At 41.1% G+C, this 18,593-nt stretch overlaps 1 protein-coding gene across 1 annotated transcript; it reads left to right on the top strand.

Moving 5' to 3' along the window:
* The first annotated feature begins 533 nt into the window (after positions 1-533).
* LOC147708816 (trace amine-associated receptor 1-like) lies at positions 534-1,541 on the top strand. Its single transcript, XM_086925780.1, has one exon. The coding sequence runs from the start codon at positions 534-536 to the stop codon at positions 1,539-1,541; it is 1,008 nt and encodes a 335-aa protein (XP_086781906.1).
* The last annotated feature ends 17,052 nt before the right edge of the window (positions 1,542-18,593 follow it).

Genomic DNA, 18,593 nt, shown 5'->3' with positions numbered 1-18,593 from the left:
AAAAGGCCTAGTATTTTCCCCTCGGGAAATTGGTATAGGGATGAGTAGTCATGAAAACAGCACTGCATAATGTCCGCACATTTAGGAAGAGCGTAATTACCCTATGTCAGAATATTTGCTGGATGGTTAAGTAAAAGACAGCCATTCTTGGCTGGTAAAGATGCACTATGTAAAATAATGCATTTGCAGAATTCAAGCCTGAAGGTTGAATGCAAATTTCAAGTGAATGTTACAAGACAACATTAGACACCAAAAACAGAGACAAGGTAAACCTGGAATGAACACCACAGTATTCTCCATTGAGATTTAATAAACATTTAAAACTTGATAGGACACAACCTGGTTGTATTAAACCCCATTTATGTTAGGTTATCTGGAATTCCACCAGGGTAAGTCTACAGAGTGTATTTTAAACATTTAAAAATGATGTACAATACAATACATTGAGACTCTCTTCTTTATTCCCACAGGCATGCAAACTCAATTCAACATAGAATGACCTGGACTGCCTGCCTTCATGAACATAAGCAGAGATGTCTGTAGCGGTTGAATTGTGCTATGCATCAGTAAATGGCTCCTGTGTGAGGGATAACAGGTCCCAGAGGACAAAAGCCATTTTGTACTTTCTGATGACAATAACAATTTTGTTCACACTATGTGGTAACCTACTCATCATTGTCTCAATAGTTCACTTCAAGCAGCTCCATAATCCAACAAACTATCTTGTTCTTTGTTTGGCTAATGTAGACATTCTGCTAGGTGCCTTTGTCATGCCCTGCAGCATGATGAGATCTGTGGAGACCTGCTGGTACTTTGGAGATTTGTTTTGCAAAATCCACAGCAGCACTGATGTGATGTTAAGCACAGCCTCAATTCTGCATATTTTCTGTATCGCCATTGACCGCTACTATGCTATCTGCCACCCATTGACATACAGAGTCAAAATGAATGAAAAAATTGTACTGGGGTTGACACTAGTGACTTGGTGGACCTCAGCAACACTTGCCTTTGGAATGATCTTTCTAGAGCTAAACATTATTGGGATAGAAGAGTTCTACTATCAATCTGTACATTGTGTTGGTGGCTGCACACTCTTTCTTAATAGAGCTTCAGCTTTTGGCTCCTCTCTACTCTCCTTCTACATCCCCGGGATCATTATGATTGGTGTATATGGAAAAATATTTACTGTAGCTAAAAGACAAGCTCAGTCTATGAACCGTTGTGGGACAGGAGAAAATAGTGTGAACCAAGTAGTGCAGAAAAGAGAGCGGAAAGCTGCCAAGACATTGGGAATAGTGATGGGAGGTTTTCTTGCATGTTGGTTCCCATTTTTCTTCTGTAACATTTTAGATCCCATACTGAGCTATAGCACACCCGCAGATTTAGTAGATGCGTTGGTGTGGTTTGGGTATTTGAACTCCGCTTTAAATCCTATTATATATGCTTATTTCTACATTTGGTTTAGAAATGCTCTAAAGGTGATTCTGTCTGGCAAAATATTTCATGCTAAGTCATCAATGATAACACTGTACAAAGACTGATATTTAAATGCTTAGCCATATTAATTTTTGTTACACATCATACAGGTTCGGGAATTTTAAATCATGGGAAATTCCAATCCAGAGAATTATTTTCTTTCTAACAATTAAATATATTAGTTGTAGTTATTACTCATTTTTTAAGATTTGCAACAGACAGGGTTATAAAAATTATAACATTTATTTTATCTCCCTTTTTCCTTTTTTGGGTAAAAGATGGTGATTATTTTTCTCATCAATTAAACTAAGGACCACGTTTATTACTAAACCCATTAACAGCTTTGTGTTTGGCAGTGATTCAGCCTGAAATTCTCCAAAGATGAGAGTCTGTTTTATAGAAAACTTGAACATATTTCTTTGTGCAATTTGTCATTGGAGGCCAAGTTTTCAAATTACAGAAATCAGCAAGGCCCCTTTTATAATGTGTAGCTGCATTGGAGAAAAATGATACAGTTGACATTGCCTGTGCCAATTGTTAAAAACCGTGGACGAAGCTCTGGATGTTTTCCACCAATGAGGTGGTGGATACTTAGCGTTTGCCCAAGGAACCTGTTGAGGTGAGCACAAAGCGTCACAGCAAACCACCTGCCTATGATTTCTTGCCACCACGTATTTTGGGGCGACATTTGCCTCATTTCAAGGGGTGATGGAGGGTACACATTCACAAACCCTGCCCTCTGCCCCCTGGAGTGGGTGCTACTTGGGAATGTGACCAATCATGTAGGTGGGATTCTGAGGTCCCAGTCACAAGTTATTGGGAGGACACACAAACACACACACATTCTCCTTCTCTCTTTCTCTCTTTCTCTCTCTCTCTCTCTCTCTCTCTCTCTCTCTCTCTCTCTCTCTCTCTCTCTCTCTCTCTCTCTCTCTTTGTCTCTCTTTCTCTCACTCACACAGGCAGGGAATTCTATGACTGTGCCCTACACAATCCCCTAGCAAGAAGAAGAAGAAAGAGACTATCAACAACGGTGCAAGAGAATGCAATAGTTTCTGTTTTATGAAGTACCAAACATTAGTGTGCCAGGGTTTTATGTGACCCTTCATATTGAGCCCAACACAACATTGGGAGACAGATAATTATAGACAGCAATATGTAGCCTATCAATGTTTAAGTTCGTGTATATTAGAGTGGTCAGGTGTTGGCCAAAGCCTCTTCTCTATGGAGTTCATCTTTGATAAAAAAAAAAGGATTTCTTTTGAGGATATAGAAGCATACTTAAACTGAAATAGCTCCTCACTTCTATATAAGAAATGGAGACACAATGTCACTCTTACTTCTATCTAGATCTTGAGGGGATTTTGAATTTGACATCTTTCATTGTCCAAAGGTAAGAATACAGGGGTCCTGTTTGAATATCACACCACACCTCTCTACCACAATCCCTGAGCAGACAATATAGACTGTGATAATGCAATTATTTTCCATCACTACAATATTGGATCTAAATTTGTTCAAGATAGTAATATGTTTGCAACTTATTTCAATGGCTTCTGTTACTTTACCAATTCCGATATTATAGCAACAAATACTGATAAACTGTGAAATTACAAAAAAGCATCTTCATATGTCTTTGTGACTTGGCAGGAACATGAGTGATTGTGAGAGTCTATTCTAAATTCATCAAACACTGCAGATTCCCTTCACTTGGTAATTGTTTGAGAGGTGGTTTTGAAAATAAAGAATAAAATACAAAATGTTCTGGGGAGGCATTCCTATTACACAAGCTCCGAATAATATTGATAGTCCTTATCCATATGTATTTATTGTTGCTTTGCTTGCATCTCCAAAAAATGCCTCTGCTGTACATCAGTAAAGGCGAATTACAACTGTGTGTGTACATATAATGTCATTAGTGACTTATCAGTTACAATCAAGAATGAAAAACATTGACATTGTATCAAACTACTGCATTTATGATTTGGAATATCTTGAATGGGAATCTCAGATAGCATCCTATTGATAGACCAATATCTTGGAAAGGACTGCTTATAAGGTGTGTCTTTTCCATTTTCTGGAATTTATAGTGTTCCTTTCGCAGAGAAGATTGATGCCCTATTTTAAGATATTCTGTCCTGTGCTTAATTCTTTAGTTCCACCGTGGCTCGGGAACATACCTCCTTCTACAGGACCTTCTAAAATCATTCCAGCTCTTAGTTATGTTTTATACAATATTAATGTAGATGTTTACTCCGTAGTCTGCCCTGTCATGAAAATGAACAGTATCTGCTCACTGTTGAGTTGTTCAACACAAACACTGCTTGATTCAAATTCTTACACCGTCCATTCAGTGTGTAATCTCCTGACAAATTCCTCAAACATGTTGTAACAGTCTACTGAATGCATCCATCACCATTCTAGCTTGCAGATAAAAGCTAATTGGCAACACCAGCCATATTCCATGTTCGTGTGGCCATTTTTGATTGATCTGCAGTACTGGAAAATGGTGTCTCATTATCTACTGGATATGATCATAATGCCCAATCAAGTAATGTAACCCTCTCAGAATGGCATGAACATCTCTAACCTCACAGAAAATTACCAGCATCAAGTCAGAACATATAACAACGAAAGAACAGCACACACACCTTGCACACTTTCCTTATGATCTATACAGTTCTGTACTTCTTCGTTTGTGTTAGGAACCTTCAACTGCTGTATTTTATCAATCACATTTTGGGGTATTGCATTTGTCTTGCTGACACTTTACCTAGGCATCCACGTCTTGTGTTAGTTACTTTACCTTCTTAGAGTGTATCACCTCATCTTTTTGTAGGTTCCTAATCTTGTGTAACTCTAAAACATGTTCCTTAATGACTCGAGTAATTATGATATAATCAATCTAATGTGCAATTCTAGCATCAGCCTGTGAATTTCTATCTAGCAGTCCACAAGTACAACACAAAGTTGGATGGTGTAGCTGTCCAATGGCAATCTTACTAAAATTGTTCTGTCTTTTGCCACATGTAAATGCAAAATGATCATGACTTAATTTGTGAATAGAATAGAAAAGAAAGAATTCAACAATTCAATGATCCCATGCGCCCACTTTTTTGCTAAGTATTGACATAATAGTTGAATGACAGGCACCATAGGTTTATAGGCAGAGGCTAATGTGTTTAACTGAGGCAGAATGAAGCGTCATTCTCCAGGAGCCATTGCGTTTTCTTACGGGCCAAATTGTAATGTTGAATGGACAAACAGCTGGTATAAGTGCACCCTCTTCTGACCGTTTTGGGGGGTTTATTTTAAATCTTTTTGACCTCCTGGTATTGGATATTTTTTAGCAGACAGAGACCCAGGTGGGAGCATGTCTCACTTTACATTTCCCTCTAAAATGTGAGATATGATTTTGCAAGTCAAATATTATGTCGGAGATGATGGCGAATTATGGGGTTCTAAGCACCAGTATTTTTTATATAAGACATTTCATAAGATGTTTTGAGGTGAGAGGGTAAAGTTATGAAGTCATTAATTAATTTTATGAGTAAGATGATGTACCCCTCAGTGTGGATAAAAAACTTTAGGCTTGGATTGAACATTAAACCTTTGAAACTAAATAGAAAGTATTTGTGAATTGAGTGAAATAAGTTGAGTGGAGAAGCCATGCCAGTGGTTTATAATGTGAGTATTCTTGTTTGAGACAAGTAGGGACGAGGACCAGAAGTAGAGGACAAGTACCCTAGCTTCCAAGAACAAGTTTGTTTGACACACAGGGATAGCTGTTCCTGAAAAGAGTCATGCCAAATAGGGACAGAAAAACAAAATAAGTGGGGGAGACGGTGTATCAGGATAGATGTATAGGTGGGGCTAAATTCCCTTATTGGAAAACGTTGCTCTTTTCTAAATAATAAGGAAATTCCCCCCACCTATACATCCAGCCTGAGACACCTTCTCCCCCCCCCTTATTTTGTTTTTGCATGCCTAGTTGACCTGACATTTTACACGGACAGCTACCCCTTTGTGTTTCATATACTTGTGTAAGACCATAATGGTGTGATGGGAATGATTGTGTAATGAGTGAACTATTGAGCTGACAGAAACTTACGGTATCCCGAGTGCTAGATAGAGGTTGAGTGAGATAAAATTGTATTTCAACATTGTGTAGATGTTTCTTTCATCTCATATTAATATTAAAGATCTGTTTTTCAACAGGGAACATGTAGCAATTTTCACTGCGCTGGTTTTGATGTTAGCATACAAACTTGTCAAACTGCATCCATCTTTTTATTGAGATTAGTTTTGAATCTCTCGGACGGGAAAGCTGCTCCTGCAGGCTAGTCTTGTTGATCCTCAAGGCAAAAGGGTTTAAATCGCCAGCCAGTAAAGTCTATTTAAAACTGTGGAACATTTCTATATGGGTGTAGAGTGATGAAGGTTATAGAATGGAGAAAGCTGTGGCCTGCCTGGAAGAAAACCTCTGGAACAGTATCATTTGGGTACTTTTCCTTCATGAGCCTGTGGAACGTTTCCTCTGTACCCGGGCAATGCAATAGACCCAATGTACAAAGAAAGCAAGTGATGCTACGGACATATTCTAAGGAACCATTTTGAACTAAAGAGTTGGCTGGAGCCATTACCTGTGTTGATGAAGAGCATTTCTGCAACCTGAACCCATGCACTGCTGAATGAGTTTCCAGTTCTGACATTGAGAGTCAAGAAACATAAGTCATATACGTTTTTGAAAATGTTATTCTTAGGGAAGCCAAGAGAATGTTCCAAGCTTACCCCAAAAAATGTGTTCCTTTGTGATTTCTTTTTAGTGGCAAAGCAGAAGTTTATTATTGCAGAACAAAGTTACAAACCCCCAAGATGCAAGTATTTTTCTCAGTGTGCGTTGGGGGCCATCGTGCAATTTCCCTACCAGGAACTGCCATGACAAGCATCATGATGCTGGGCAGGAAAAAAGAGCAACAGTTGCACCGTCCTAAATAGGGTTGCACAAATGCAACTACAACCATTATTTACCCTGCTTAGTCTCCTTAACCGAAAATCCAGGGGCCTCATTTATGACTTTTTGCAGTAGGGAAGCGCAGCAGGCTTTCCTGCTGCGCTTCCCTACGGCAAAAGAAATGGGCAGAAATGCGCCGTATCTATAAGATACGGCGCATTCCTGTCCTTTTCCCCTCCGCCGGCGCACAATGGGCTGCCTGCGCCTACACAGGCACCTTTGCACAATGGTGCAAGGGTGCCTGCGTTGCGGGGAAGATTATTTTTGTACAGGAAGGGAAACCTTTCTGTACAAAAATAATCACAAGAGGCTTTTCCTCTTTCTATGTGTGCTGTAGATTGCAGCACACATAGAAAAATGAAATACGAGGAGAAATAAAGACACTTCTCCCTGTTGCGCCTCCCGTACGCCTCCCCTGGGGAGGCGTAAGCTTTTGGCACTGCTTCAGAGTTACGATTTCTCGTAAATCTGGGGCAGTGTCAAAAGGCCTTGGATGTTGCTGGGAACGCCCCCATACAAATTGTTTTTGAAATGTGTGCAGTAGGGGAATAAAATTTGAATTTATATCAAATTAACAACACATTTTAAAGTGTAGAACACAGAAAGAGCTCATGATTACGCTTGCTCTGAGAGCTCCAGCTTGACCTTTGAGATAACAGAGGAATGTTTCCTCTCATGTGAAAGAAGGACGCCTCATATTATTCACACACACATATAACCTGCCTTATTGTATTTAGTTGCTGGAAAATGTTTCAAACAAAGTTGAATTTGTTTCTCTGCTTTAGAAAGAATGGAGAACACATGCATTTTGATATGTATTTCCATGTAATGTTTTAGTGATTCCTGCTCAAACAATAAGTTCTTTTGCAACTAATGTCATGTATTTAGTTCAAATAAAATGTTTCTTAGAAAGAAGGTTAATAGATGAAGCTATATTAAATAAGATTCAGAATGTGTGGTGCGAAGGATTTTGCCTGCGGATGGGTGACTTGTGCGGACAGCAGATTGGCGTAGATGTCCTTCTGGAGAATGCTGTATTCCAATTGGATGAAGAATGGAGATCATACCACATGCTATGCAACATTTCTTTTCTGATTTATATAAGGGTACCTAGTTTTGGAGTATTCAGTTGGAGATTTGGACTTAGACTGAGAGATGGAGACCAGTCGCGAAGGAGAGGGCAGATGCAGAGCAGAACATATTGAGACAAAGCTGAACAGGGGGAGGCAGATTCAGCTGGGATGAGGGCAGATTAGATGTCAGCCATGTGTTTCATTCTGACTTTTATTAAAAAACCCACGCATTATGATATGAGTTACTGGTTTTGACAAGGCTTATTTGGTCTATGCTTTATGTTGTCTTTATGGGGGATTCTGCAATTATTAATCATTGATTTTGTTTCATGCTAATCTCACTCTTGCTTTATTTTGAATTCTTCATGAGTTCTTACTGAAATCATTTGTGCCACATTTTCTTAGAATAGCGATTCTTTTTTTATGCAACACGCTGTGTGCAAATTATGATATGCTCTGTACTAACTGTAGTTTTCTATGATCAGTTCTGTAACCTTATTGATACCTGACTAATGAATGAAGAGTGAGAGAATCTTAAACTTTAATTAGTTGATACATTCCTTTAAAACTACTCACAACTCTCATTATTGACTAAAATATTCACTTGCATTTGATCACTTGCCTTTGATTATGAAGGAGCACTTTTGATGAAAATACAGTGGCAAAGATTCCTCACCTGGAAAATATAATTTAGCGGGAAAGAAGAGTAATCATAATTAAAGGTAATTGTGTCCATTTACTAACATTTCCAAAGAAAGATTATTGCAAGATTTCCACCATATCATACTTTTCTGGCAACCTCTACCTAAGCTTTTAGTGCCTGAGAATGAACGGCCCACTCAACAAGCTGAACTTTTGAGTAAAAAACATGAGACTGAAAAGCATTGTTACACAGTTATGTAGCAGTGTCTTTATGATACAATAAACAGCCTCAACTATATCTCATGGGAAATGAATATAGTTTAAAAATCAAGTCAAGAAGTTCCCCAGGATTGAACCATGAAGTCAATTCACTTATTTCATGGTTTAAAGTAAAACAATAATCTATATTGAAATCAATTAGTGGAGACAGAACAATCATGTTATTTAGAGAGTCATCTCCTGATTTGCAAAGGTAAGCTTACACTTTTGTGTAAGTTTCTGGTTTTTTTTTGGTATTCAAAAAGTATTAAGCTTATGAATGCAGATACTCCGCAGTCAAGACAGAAACGCTAGTACATAAAAAGATAGGACCGGCATATCTTTTTATGTGTAGAGTACTCTGCTCTGCTTAAAGAATAGGGAGTGACCCCACTGCCCAAGGGAAGGGGTACCACAGGTAAACAAAGATATGGAGATCTCTTGGGAAAAACTAAAAGGTTCACAACTACTACTAATAGTATCTAATTCCTCGTATTCAATGAATTGAAGACACACCATCCATACACACTCAGGTGAAAACCGTGGACTCTACTTGGCAATTATAATACACACATACGATGCCACAAGAATTTATCTCTTTATTAAAAAAACAAAGGTCTCATTTCATGAGAGTCATGGAACAATCCACCACTCAACCATACATTAAAACCACAATTCTATACAAATATAATAAGGAGAGACACAACATAAAAAAAGTGCAAACTATTAATGACATACAAGAATTACCGTATCTCGGATGGGAATACGAGGAATCAGATAATATTAGTAGTAGTTGTGAACCTTTTGGTTTTCCCAAGAGATCTTCATATCTTTGAGTACTCTGCTCTGACTATAAAGTTTCTGCAGTTGTAACTTAACTATTAACTCGGAGTTTGTGAATATCTAAAGCAGTAATATGAGGACAAACCATTATAATTCATACAAAACTAACTTAATAACTTGTATGTAAAAGAACAATAATTTGTACAATAAATGGCAAAAACATAGCAGTAGAGTACAGCTGAGTGTAAACTCCAATATCCATATTTGAGTGAGACACTTTTTTCCTTTCTTTTTATGAGTGTCTTTAAAGTAAGCATGAGCGAATTTTGGGAATACGCGGTTCGCAAATTGGCGTATACACAAATTCGCAATCCGCAAAATCCGCAAACTCTCGCAAACTTTTTTTTTGCGTTCGCAAGGGTTTCTGCCAGTTCGCAAGGGTTTTGTACCAGTTCGCAAACTCAAACTTACTTGTCGGGTCGCAACGGTCGCGACTATGTTGTTTCTACGTCTGGTTCATCACAGCACCCTCTGTTTTACCACTGCCACCCTCTGGTTCACCCATGCCACCCTCTGGTTCCCCTATGCCACCCTCTGGTACATCACTGCCACCCTCTGGTTCATCACTGTAGATTATGGGGGGAAAAGGCAGCACACCTGCCCTGCTTCAACTGACATGAAATAATTTGGGGTTGATTAATGTGTCATTGAGTCTGGCACCTGCTTCCTTATCTGTAATTGCTTTGTGTTGCAGTGCAAGTTTTTTTTCACAGGACCTTTGTGGCCTACTTGTAGCTATTCTCGGAGCCTGCTGTGAGGGTCAGAGCAGGGTCATAGAATAGTTGCAAGTAGGCAACTGAACTCTGGAGGGGGCCCTCAGGAATCACTACAGGGAATGGTTACTAATGATGAGGTTGAACTTTTGAGCCTGCTGAGTGCTTTCAGTTCTGCAAGAAACGTTTTTCTGCAATTTCGCGGGGTACGCGGGCCGCGAATTTGCACGAGATCGAATTTGGAAGCCGCAAATTTGTGCGAATATACGTTTTGTTTTTTTGCGGCGTTTAAGTTTGCAAGGTTTTGTGCGTTTTAGCAAGCCGCTTGTAGCGCAACGGCGCGAAGTTACCTTCATGGTCGTTCACGGGCGCAGCCATTTTGTTTGCGAGACATATTTCCGTTTCCTAGAGCGCTATGTGTAATCTCGCAAAGTGTGCGGCTCGCTAGTACAAGTTTGCGTGTGATCGCGAGGAAAATCTTGCACGAACTTACCCACGCGGTCGTGAACGGGCGCGGCCATCTTGTTTTTCATTCATTGCTATGGTTCTGGGCATGCTTTCTGTATCCTCTGTCAATCTCTGCCATCCTTTGCTTGTTTGAAGTTTTTTTGGATCTATTTTACTTATTATCTATCCCTCTATTTTTTTAGCTCTATATTTTTGTGTTTTCTGCTACTTTTGGTTAATTTTAAACTACTTTTTTAAACTCTTTTCTTTTCTTCTTCCCTATTCTATTTCTTCTTTATTATTTACCTTCCTTTCTGCCCAGACCATGGTAAAGGGAGCCGGGAAGCAGCCTGCGAAGGGAAAGGGTCCCGCACACCGTGCACGGCTCCCGTGCGGGCGTTTGAGGGGGGGGCAGTCACAGCCTGGCAGATCTTCAGAGCGGAGGAGGTGGCCGCACTAGTTTATTATGTCCAGCGCCGCCTCCCCAGGACCATCATGGCAGGCGGCAAGATTGCTAGCGGCTACGGAATCGGTGGGAGAAGGTGTGCCAGGCCATGTACCAACACTCTTGGGTCCGGCACACCTAAAACCAGGCCACCCACCATCGGACGGATCTCCTGGACCGGGAACGCGACTCGATCGACCTGCTCGGCCTCGAGATCCCCAGGCTTGGTGAGTAGTAGTAGCTATTTCTTCACTACTCTGTTTTCTCCTGTTCTGTGTGTTATTATATTGCAAATTTTAGTTTTTTATCAAGAACAATAATGCTGCTGATTACATTGTAGGTAAATTATATTTCAAAATCTTCTGTGCATTTCAGGTGCACTGCACTCCTTCTCAGTAGCGTTGCTACTATTCCTATTTGTTTTCGATTTTGTGTTCATTTCATTGGCCTGAGAAATTATGTATGAGTGTAGTTTAAAAAACTGCGTAATGCTAGACACTAAGGGTCAGATTTTTAATTACCGGCGCAACCCTGCAAAGTAGCAGGGATGCGACAGTAATTGTGCGCCATGCCACCACCACCCATGGTGCGCCATATTTACAATGCGGCGCACCATGGGCCCAAAACGTCACCGAAGCGTTACGCATCTGTACCGTAAAGGCGGCGCATTGCTGGAGTTGCGTCGCAACGATGGTGCAGCTCCAGCAATGCTCTGGGGTGCTCTATCTCCCCAATTCTGCGTCAAGCCGTACGTCTGCTTCAAGCAGGCGCAGGGTTTGAGTCACGCATCATTGTCCTAAAAGTGACTGATTGAAATCTTGTAGATTTCCCTCACCCACTTTTAGGATGCGTTCCTGCGCAGGAACGCCCTCTCTTGCGCCAGAACGCCCCCTGATGGCGCAGGGCTTTACAACGTGATGCATCTCCCATATGCATCACGTTGTTAATATATGCCGCACCATGGCGCCTCTTTTGTTCTGCCGCTGCGTCACAAAAGTCACGCAACAACGGAGCAAAAGAGCCGCAAGGGGCTTGTAAATCTGCCCCTACAGACTCAAGTCCAGTCCTTCCTTTGTACACCTGGCATTAAGAAGAAATAGTGGTGGTGGATTGATAGTTGGAGTATTTTAATGACTGGTTAATGTTGTAGGAAACTTTTTAGTGTTGTCGCTGATCTGCAATCACGATGGAGTTTGTCCGTCACTTCGCGTGCTGCGGACTGCTGCCTGCCAGCCCTAGGCGAAACTTTTTAGTAGTTTGTTTAGTGAGTTACATAACTTTCCAAGTCGACGGTCCGCAAATCAAGCAATACTAATATCGTAGTAGACCACATGAGATAGGTCAATATATCCCGTGGAATAGTTGTCTATTTGCTATTTCGCCAAAATATTTTGTTATTGTTCTGTTGTAATGTTTGATTTGGTTGACAACAATCATCCATGTTTTAGGGTCTTTCTTTCATGTTGTACATCAGCTCCCAACAAGGGCAAGAGGACAGTGGAGGAGGCTGCTGCTGCTGAACAAGGCAAGGATCGGTCAGGCGAGAGCTCCTTTGCTGGCCCCGGTAAGTTTTAATTTTAATATAGAGTACCTATTTTTTCTAGCGTTCCTCATTCGATTTTTTCTAAATCATCTTTGATCTTCTTGTAGACTGTATCTAAATTCTTATCCTGCCTCGACTATGACTCCCTGTGGTATTACTAGATTATTCTTATTAGTTTGTCTGTGTAGCTAACTAAGATTGCACATTTAGCAAAAGGTGTTAAACGAAATTCCCATTCTAGTAAGCAATAGCTCTATGCACTGAGTGCAGTCCTATGGGATTGTCCATAATGTCTTTTCAAGTCTTCTAGTTGTTTATGCTTTGACAATTACCAACAATAAAAAGGTGAATGACCACCAAGAAAGAATAAGATACTACTTTACTTTTGGTTTGGATAGGAGGACAATCCATTCTACTACTGTTGCTGGGACAAATCTGCACAAACAGAACTATGGACACTAAATAATGCATTGCTTAGCTTATCAATTATAATAGGTGCTGTTAGACTTTCCACATACCTCAGTGATAACAGACTTTGTAGTTGAACCCCCAATCTCCTTACTGACTAGATAGTGTGGCAGAGTCATTTAGCTCCTGAATTCATCGATGATTGATCCCCGATGATGATTATCCAACGCAGGACAAGAGTACGGAGTCAGAGTCCAGAAGTGTTAGAGGCATGGACTCATGCTTGCAAATTTCAAAACCTTTTGCTCATTCACTCTTGACCAAAAACCAGAGAGTCTATTTAAGTTTTAAAGTTTTATTAAAAGTAAAAATATTAATTAAAATCAAGCTTGTCGTAAAACATAAATGGTTGATTAAAAATGGAAGAGTGCTTATAGTGATTTATTTCACACATTTATTGTGGGCGAGCCGAGCCCTCACCTGGTTGGAACCTTAATTTTTCTTTTTGGTGCTGAATCGTTGGTCCCTCTGTCCTAGTGGTGATGATGATTTGTTCTTAGAAGTGAAGCTTCTGTCTGTTATGAGAAAAATTGTGCGTGTTAAAAAGCAAGCATTCATCAGTTGTGCCAAAAAGTGCAGCAAGACAACACCCTTCCCTGGAAAAAGGGACATTTTTACTTTAGAGTAGACAGTCACAAATTATTAAATTGGTTTCTGTATTCACATTTCTTTATTCCTAGGCAAAATACTAGTGAGTGGTGTATGTCTATGACATCTAACATTCTTAAATGTACTTTGTAGGTGGAACATCTGGTGCTGGGCCCAGCGCGGAGGCGGGGGAGGAAAGCTCTGGGGAGGAGGCGGTGCAAGTGCCGGGCCAAAACTGCTGTGCGGGTTGCCACGGTAGTGGCGGGCAGTGGTAAGCGCTTATATTCCTTACTTATTGAGATTGCAGACTACATAGTGTGCTCCCTGTGAGAAAACGGAAGGTTTGTCCAGATGAGAGACATGTAGAAGAATGATTGACATATAGTTTGAATGGATGGATGCCTGGATCATGGTACTATCTGACTCTTAAATAGCATATGTATATCTAGAGAGAGTGGACATTCACTAGATGAACTAAGTGTTACTTTGAAGAGCATGTAACACCGCACCCGCACCCGCACGTCCGTCCCAGTGTAGGAAAGGCAAGGAAAAGAAGTTGTAATTTTGTCCGAATACTACCATGAATAGTAGCAGTAGTTTGTATTGCAAGCACAGCATATATCCGGCTATTACGATGGCCACTCACTACCTCTGTTAATAAGTTTAGTAGAACTTGGTCATTCATGTGTGGATGTATCACTGTTCACTCAATAAAAAGCAAAGCACCTAAAGTCATCCCATATGTAAGCAAATACATACCATGTGCAGTGATAGATAATCAGATTATTTATCTTCTTCATTTTCCTTTTCTAGTATTCATTGGCACTGTAGGGTGAAAGTTAAATTAATTAAGCAGTAGCCCTTGTAACAGAGTATTCTCAGTGCCACCCATAATAGAAAAGTAAGAGCATCACCACCTGCATGTACTGGACTGGTACAGTAACGCAAGTCTGTCTCACTCATTATGGCGGGCGTCTGTTTTTCTCGGGTGCAAGTTGACTGCGCTGGCATTATGCCGGCTTGCAGAAGTTAACGTAGTAATGTTGCTAAACAAGGGAAGAAGAATAAGACTGGTGTACTGTGATAGTCGACTCTAATGGAGTGAGTCCATAGTGCTCGTAGAATTGATTCCTTAAACTCCCACTAATGTTAGAGCAAGGATGAAGAAGTGGGAGGTTAGATAGATACTGGCCACAATAGTTATGTACTGCGCTTGCAAGTTGCTAGTTCTACTGTGACACAACTTTCTACTGAATCATTTTGTGTTAATCTTAAAGAGCATTGGTTACAGACTATGTCTTTCTTTCTTCATATAGATGCTCCTTCCAAAACCAACACGGAAGGAGCTGGCTAAAAGGGCCCGGCAACGGAGGCTGGAGGCAACTTTCGCCGAATATCGGTGGCTGGTGGCCCAGGAGGAGGGGGACACGCAGTCGACCACAACATCTACCGGGACAGCTGCATCCTCCTCTGCGCTCCCTGGGTCAGTCAGCGCAGCAGGTCTCCAGCGGTACGGAGCCGGGGTATCGCAGCCACCCGCCACTGCCGAGCAGCAAAGAAGTCAGCTGCCCCCCACAGCAGTTGCAAAAAAAGGATGCACCGCCTTTCCCTGAGGGTTTCCTACCTCGAGCAGGAGCTCCTCAACACCAAAACCCTGCTCGAGACCCTCCTCAAGAAGCATGCCGACCTGGCCCAAAAACTCAACAGCAGCCAGCAGTAGGAGGAGACTGTCCCTTGCCCCTTTTTACCAATTCCCACCCCCTGGGTTTTCTACTTTTTTGGACTTAGTTATCAGGGACATTCGTTGGGGTTCGGGAGGGGGGTGGGTTGGGTCTTGCGGGAGATTATTTATGTTAGGGATATATAAATATACTTTAAACTTTATCTTAGCATACGTGTTTTTTACTGCTTTTGGGGCTGGTGGGTGGGGTTTAACAGTCCAGAAACTTAAGTGGCATCTTGATTCAAGTTGTGTAAGTACTAATGGCCCAAATGTTTTCAAAACTAAGTGCCTCCCACAGAGTAAGTTAATTCAATAATCCTAGGACCGTCAGTTTCTCGTCTCTCCTAATACTCCATTATACTACCTCCACCAAAACGCTTATTTTACCTGTAATTTGTGTTTGGAAATAGGGCTAGGCACAGGGCTGGCTGCATGCGAAATGGCGATTAAGGTTGGCAATCCTGGGCGGATGAAATGTCATCATTGCGGTGGTACTTGTGGTGTTACACAGTGGCAGTTGCAGCATCTGAAAAAAAAGAACATGAAACCTTGTTTGTCCTTACCGTAGCATTAGAACGGTACGATAGAGAATATAGCAGGTGACAGTACACTAGAACAGTGCCACAATGTAGCCTAACAAATGGTAAAATATTGAAAGTATAACTAGTACTTGCGTTGAATTTCTTTGACATTGGCTACTGATACAAGAAATAGTACTGAAGGTGAAGGACACAGCAGCGTAATAATTTACCACATCTAGGAGGAGGATGTTGTTGATGACCAATCAAGTTGCTGGCGCACATGAAAATCTGCTTTCATTTGCCAATAGTGACTGAGTGTCAAGCTGAGTAAGAATAGAATATATCCTTGGATTCCTTCACCAGCCTGTTGCTATGACCTTATCCTCCCCAGCAAGTGTGTGGAATTATTGCTGTCATTTAGTCACACATCAATAATAACCACACAGCCCGGGGGAAGAGGGTTAGGGTTTGGAAAATGGATGGGAATGGGGGATTTTAGGAAAGTTTTGCTGAGAGAAGAAAAAAAAAGCACAGCATGGACAAACAATAATTGAAGATAAAGAAATCTTTGGGAACAAAGCTAACCATAAATCTTTTAAGTGACATAGAGGAAGTGCATGCACTACTGCATGCATGGTTACTGAAAAGTAAGTAGTACTTTCGACAACCGTGAATGAAAGAATGCAACAGTACAGGGCTGCAGTAATAATTATGGGTTTTCACTTGCCTATCTCTGCACTCAGAGAAACACTTCTTACATTAAATTAGGTTTAAAAAATAGCACAAGTAAAACCTATAGAATGGCTGTAGGGATGAGTTTAGAAGCAGAGATCAAAGAAATGCAGAGTCACACTTATAGAAGTTCACAGCAATAACATTACTTAAAAGATAATTAGAAAAGAACGGACACTGTATCGGTATGTTGTTGTAGTTGTCCGGCTAAATTTGGTAAGTTGCATGCATCAAACCTTTCCTCTTATTAGAGGGACTCCTCCATTCCAGCTGACGCTCCGTCCATCAATGTTGGTGCCCGAAGACACCCTGTCCACTGCCTGCCTGGCGGATGCTGAATTGCGGGTCGCTAATGTGAAGCCTGACTTCATCCTTTTTTTCCCATTGCACAGACTGAAACCCGGCCTGTAATTATTGATGGAAAAACAGGAAGTGATATTAGAACACCACTGACAAATAAATATTGTGTATGTACGCTGTGTAGTGCAAAAAGTCACACTTTGAGTTTCCTAATAGACAATACAATATTTTTGAAAGTGCGTACTCTGTCTGAGTCTCCTTTTGAAGGATAAATAAGTATGGGCGAATTAATTTAGCGGATCTTTCCCCTCAAGCTAGGTGTACTGTAACCTGTGTTTTAGAACAAAATTAGACCTTCCCAGCAGGGCTCCCAGACCCTTACTAAACCCAGTCGCAAAAATGTAGAAGACCCCAATCAGATCTCCAAAAACGAGGCCTAGTAGAAAAATGGTGACAAAACATACTTTGAAAGTAAAGTAGGCCCAAATCCCCCCTTACCCACCGTGGATTGTATTCAAACCACTTGCAAGCAAGCAAAAGTATCCATAACCCAACATCGCTCCAAGACTCGCAAACCCCCCCCCAAAACAGTCCCCCGCCCAAACACATGCAATACAATAATTCTAAACCTAACGAGCCCTAAGTTATGAATAGTGACAAACGCTTTCTTTAACTAGGCCAAATCCCCCCTTTCCCACCATGGATTTTCTTCAAACCACTTGCAACCAAAATTACACATTCCCACGAGTGCTTTAAGACCCCAGAACTCAGTTGCAAAAATCTAGAACATCCCGAAATGCATACAATCCTGCTGCTAGTGCTAACCCTAGCGAGCCCAAAGTTAATGTGGCAAAACGCTTTTCAGCATGGATTTTCTCCAAACCACTTTTATCCGGTATTAGACCTTCCCAGCAATGGCCCAAGACCTGCCAACCCACCCACAAAAAAAGCAGAACACCCCCATACAGGCAAAAAGAATAAAATGGAAAATCTCATACTTTGAATATTTTCGCATTCTTTCAATTCTTTCCAAATGCGCTGTGCAGCTAGGCCCTAACTCCCCTTTTCCACCATGGATTTCCTGAAAAATTGAACGCAATCGACATTAGACTGTGCCAGCAGTGCTCCCAGACCCCAAAACCCACCCACAACAACCTAAAAGCCCGCCAAACAGCACCCTAAAGACAGGCAAGTGATCAAAAGCGCAAAATCTTTTTCTGCTTCAATTTTTTCCAAGCCACTTTTATCCGGTATTAGACCTTCCCAGCAATGGCCCCAGAGCCGTCAACCCAGGCAAAAACAAGTAGAAGACCCCCAAACAGCCAAAAAGCAATACTACAAAAATGGGGACTTTGAAATTTTCAGGCAAATTTCCAAAATCACTCCGCGCCTGCTCTGCAGCTAGGCCCTAGCTCCCCTTTGCCACCATGGATTTGCTTCAAACCACTTGCAATCAAAAGTATCCATACCCAGCGTTGCTCCAAGACCCCAAAACCCACCCACAATCACCAGGAAGCCCCCTAACAGGCCCCCAAAAACTTGATAGTGAGCAAAAAGGCAAAACCTTTTTCAATTCTGATTTTCGTCGAACCACTTTTATCTGGTATTAGACCTTCCCAGCAATGCCCCAAGACCCGCCAACCCACCCGCAAAAAAGCACAACACCCCCAAACAGGCAAAAAGCAAAAATGGAAAATCTCCTACTTACAATATTTTTCGGCCTTCTGTCCAAACGCGCTGTGCAGCTAGGTCATAACTCCACTTTTCCACCATGGATGTCCTGGAAAACAAATGCAATCAACATTAG

This window comes from Lissotriton vulgaris, chromosome 6 (assembly GCF_964263255.1).
Source record: "Lissotriton vulgaris chromosome 6, aLisVul1.2, whole genome shotgun sequence".
Lineage (NCBI taxonomy): Eukaryota > Metazoa > Chordata > Amphibia > Caudata > Salamandridae > Lissotriton > Lissotriton vulgaris.
Note: the sequence above shows the minus strand (reverse complement) of the source record. Positions and strands in the feature narration are given on the sequence as shown.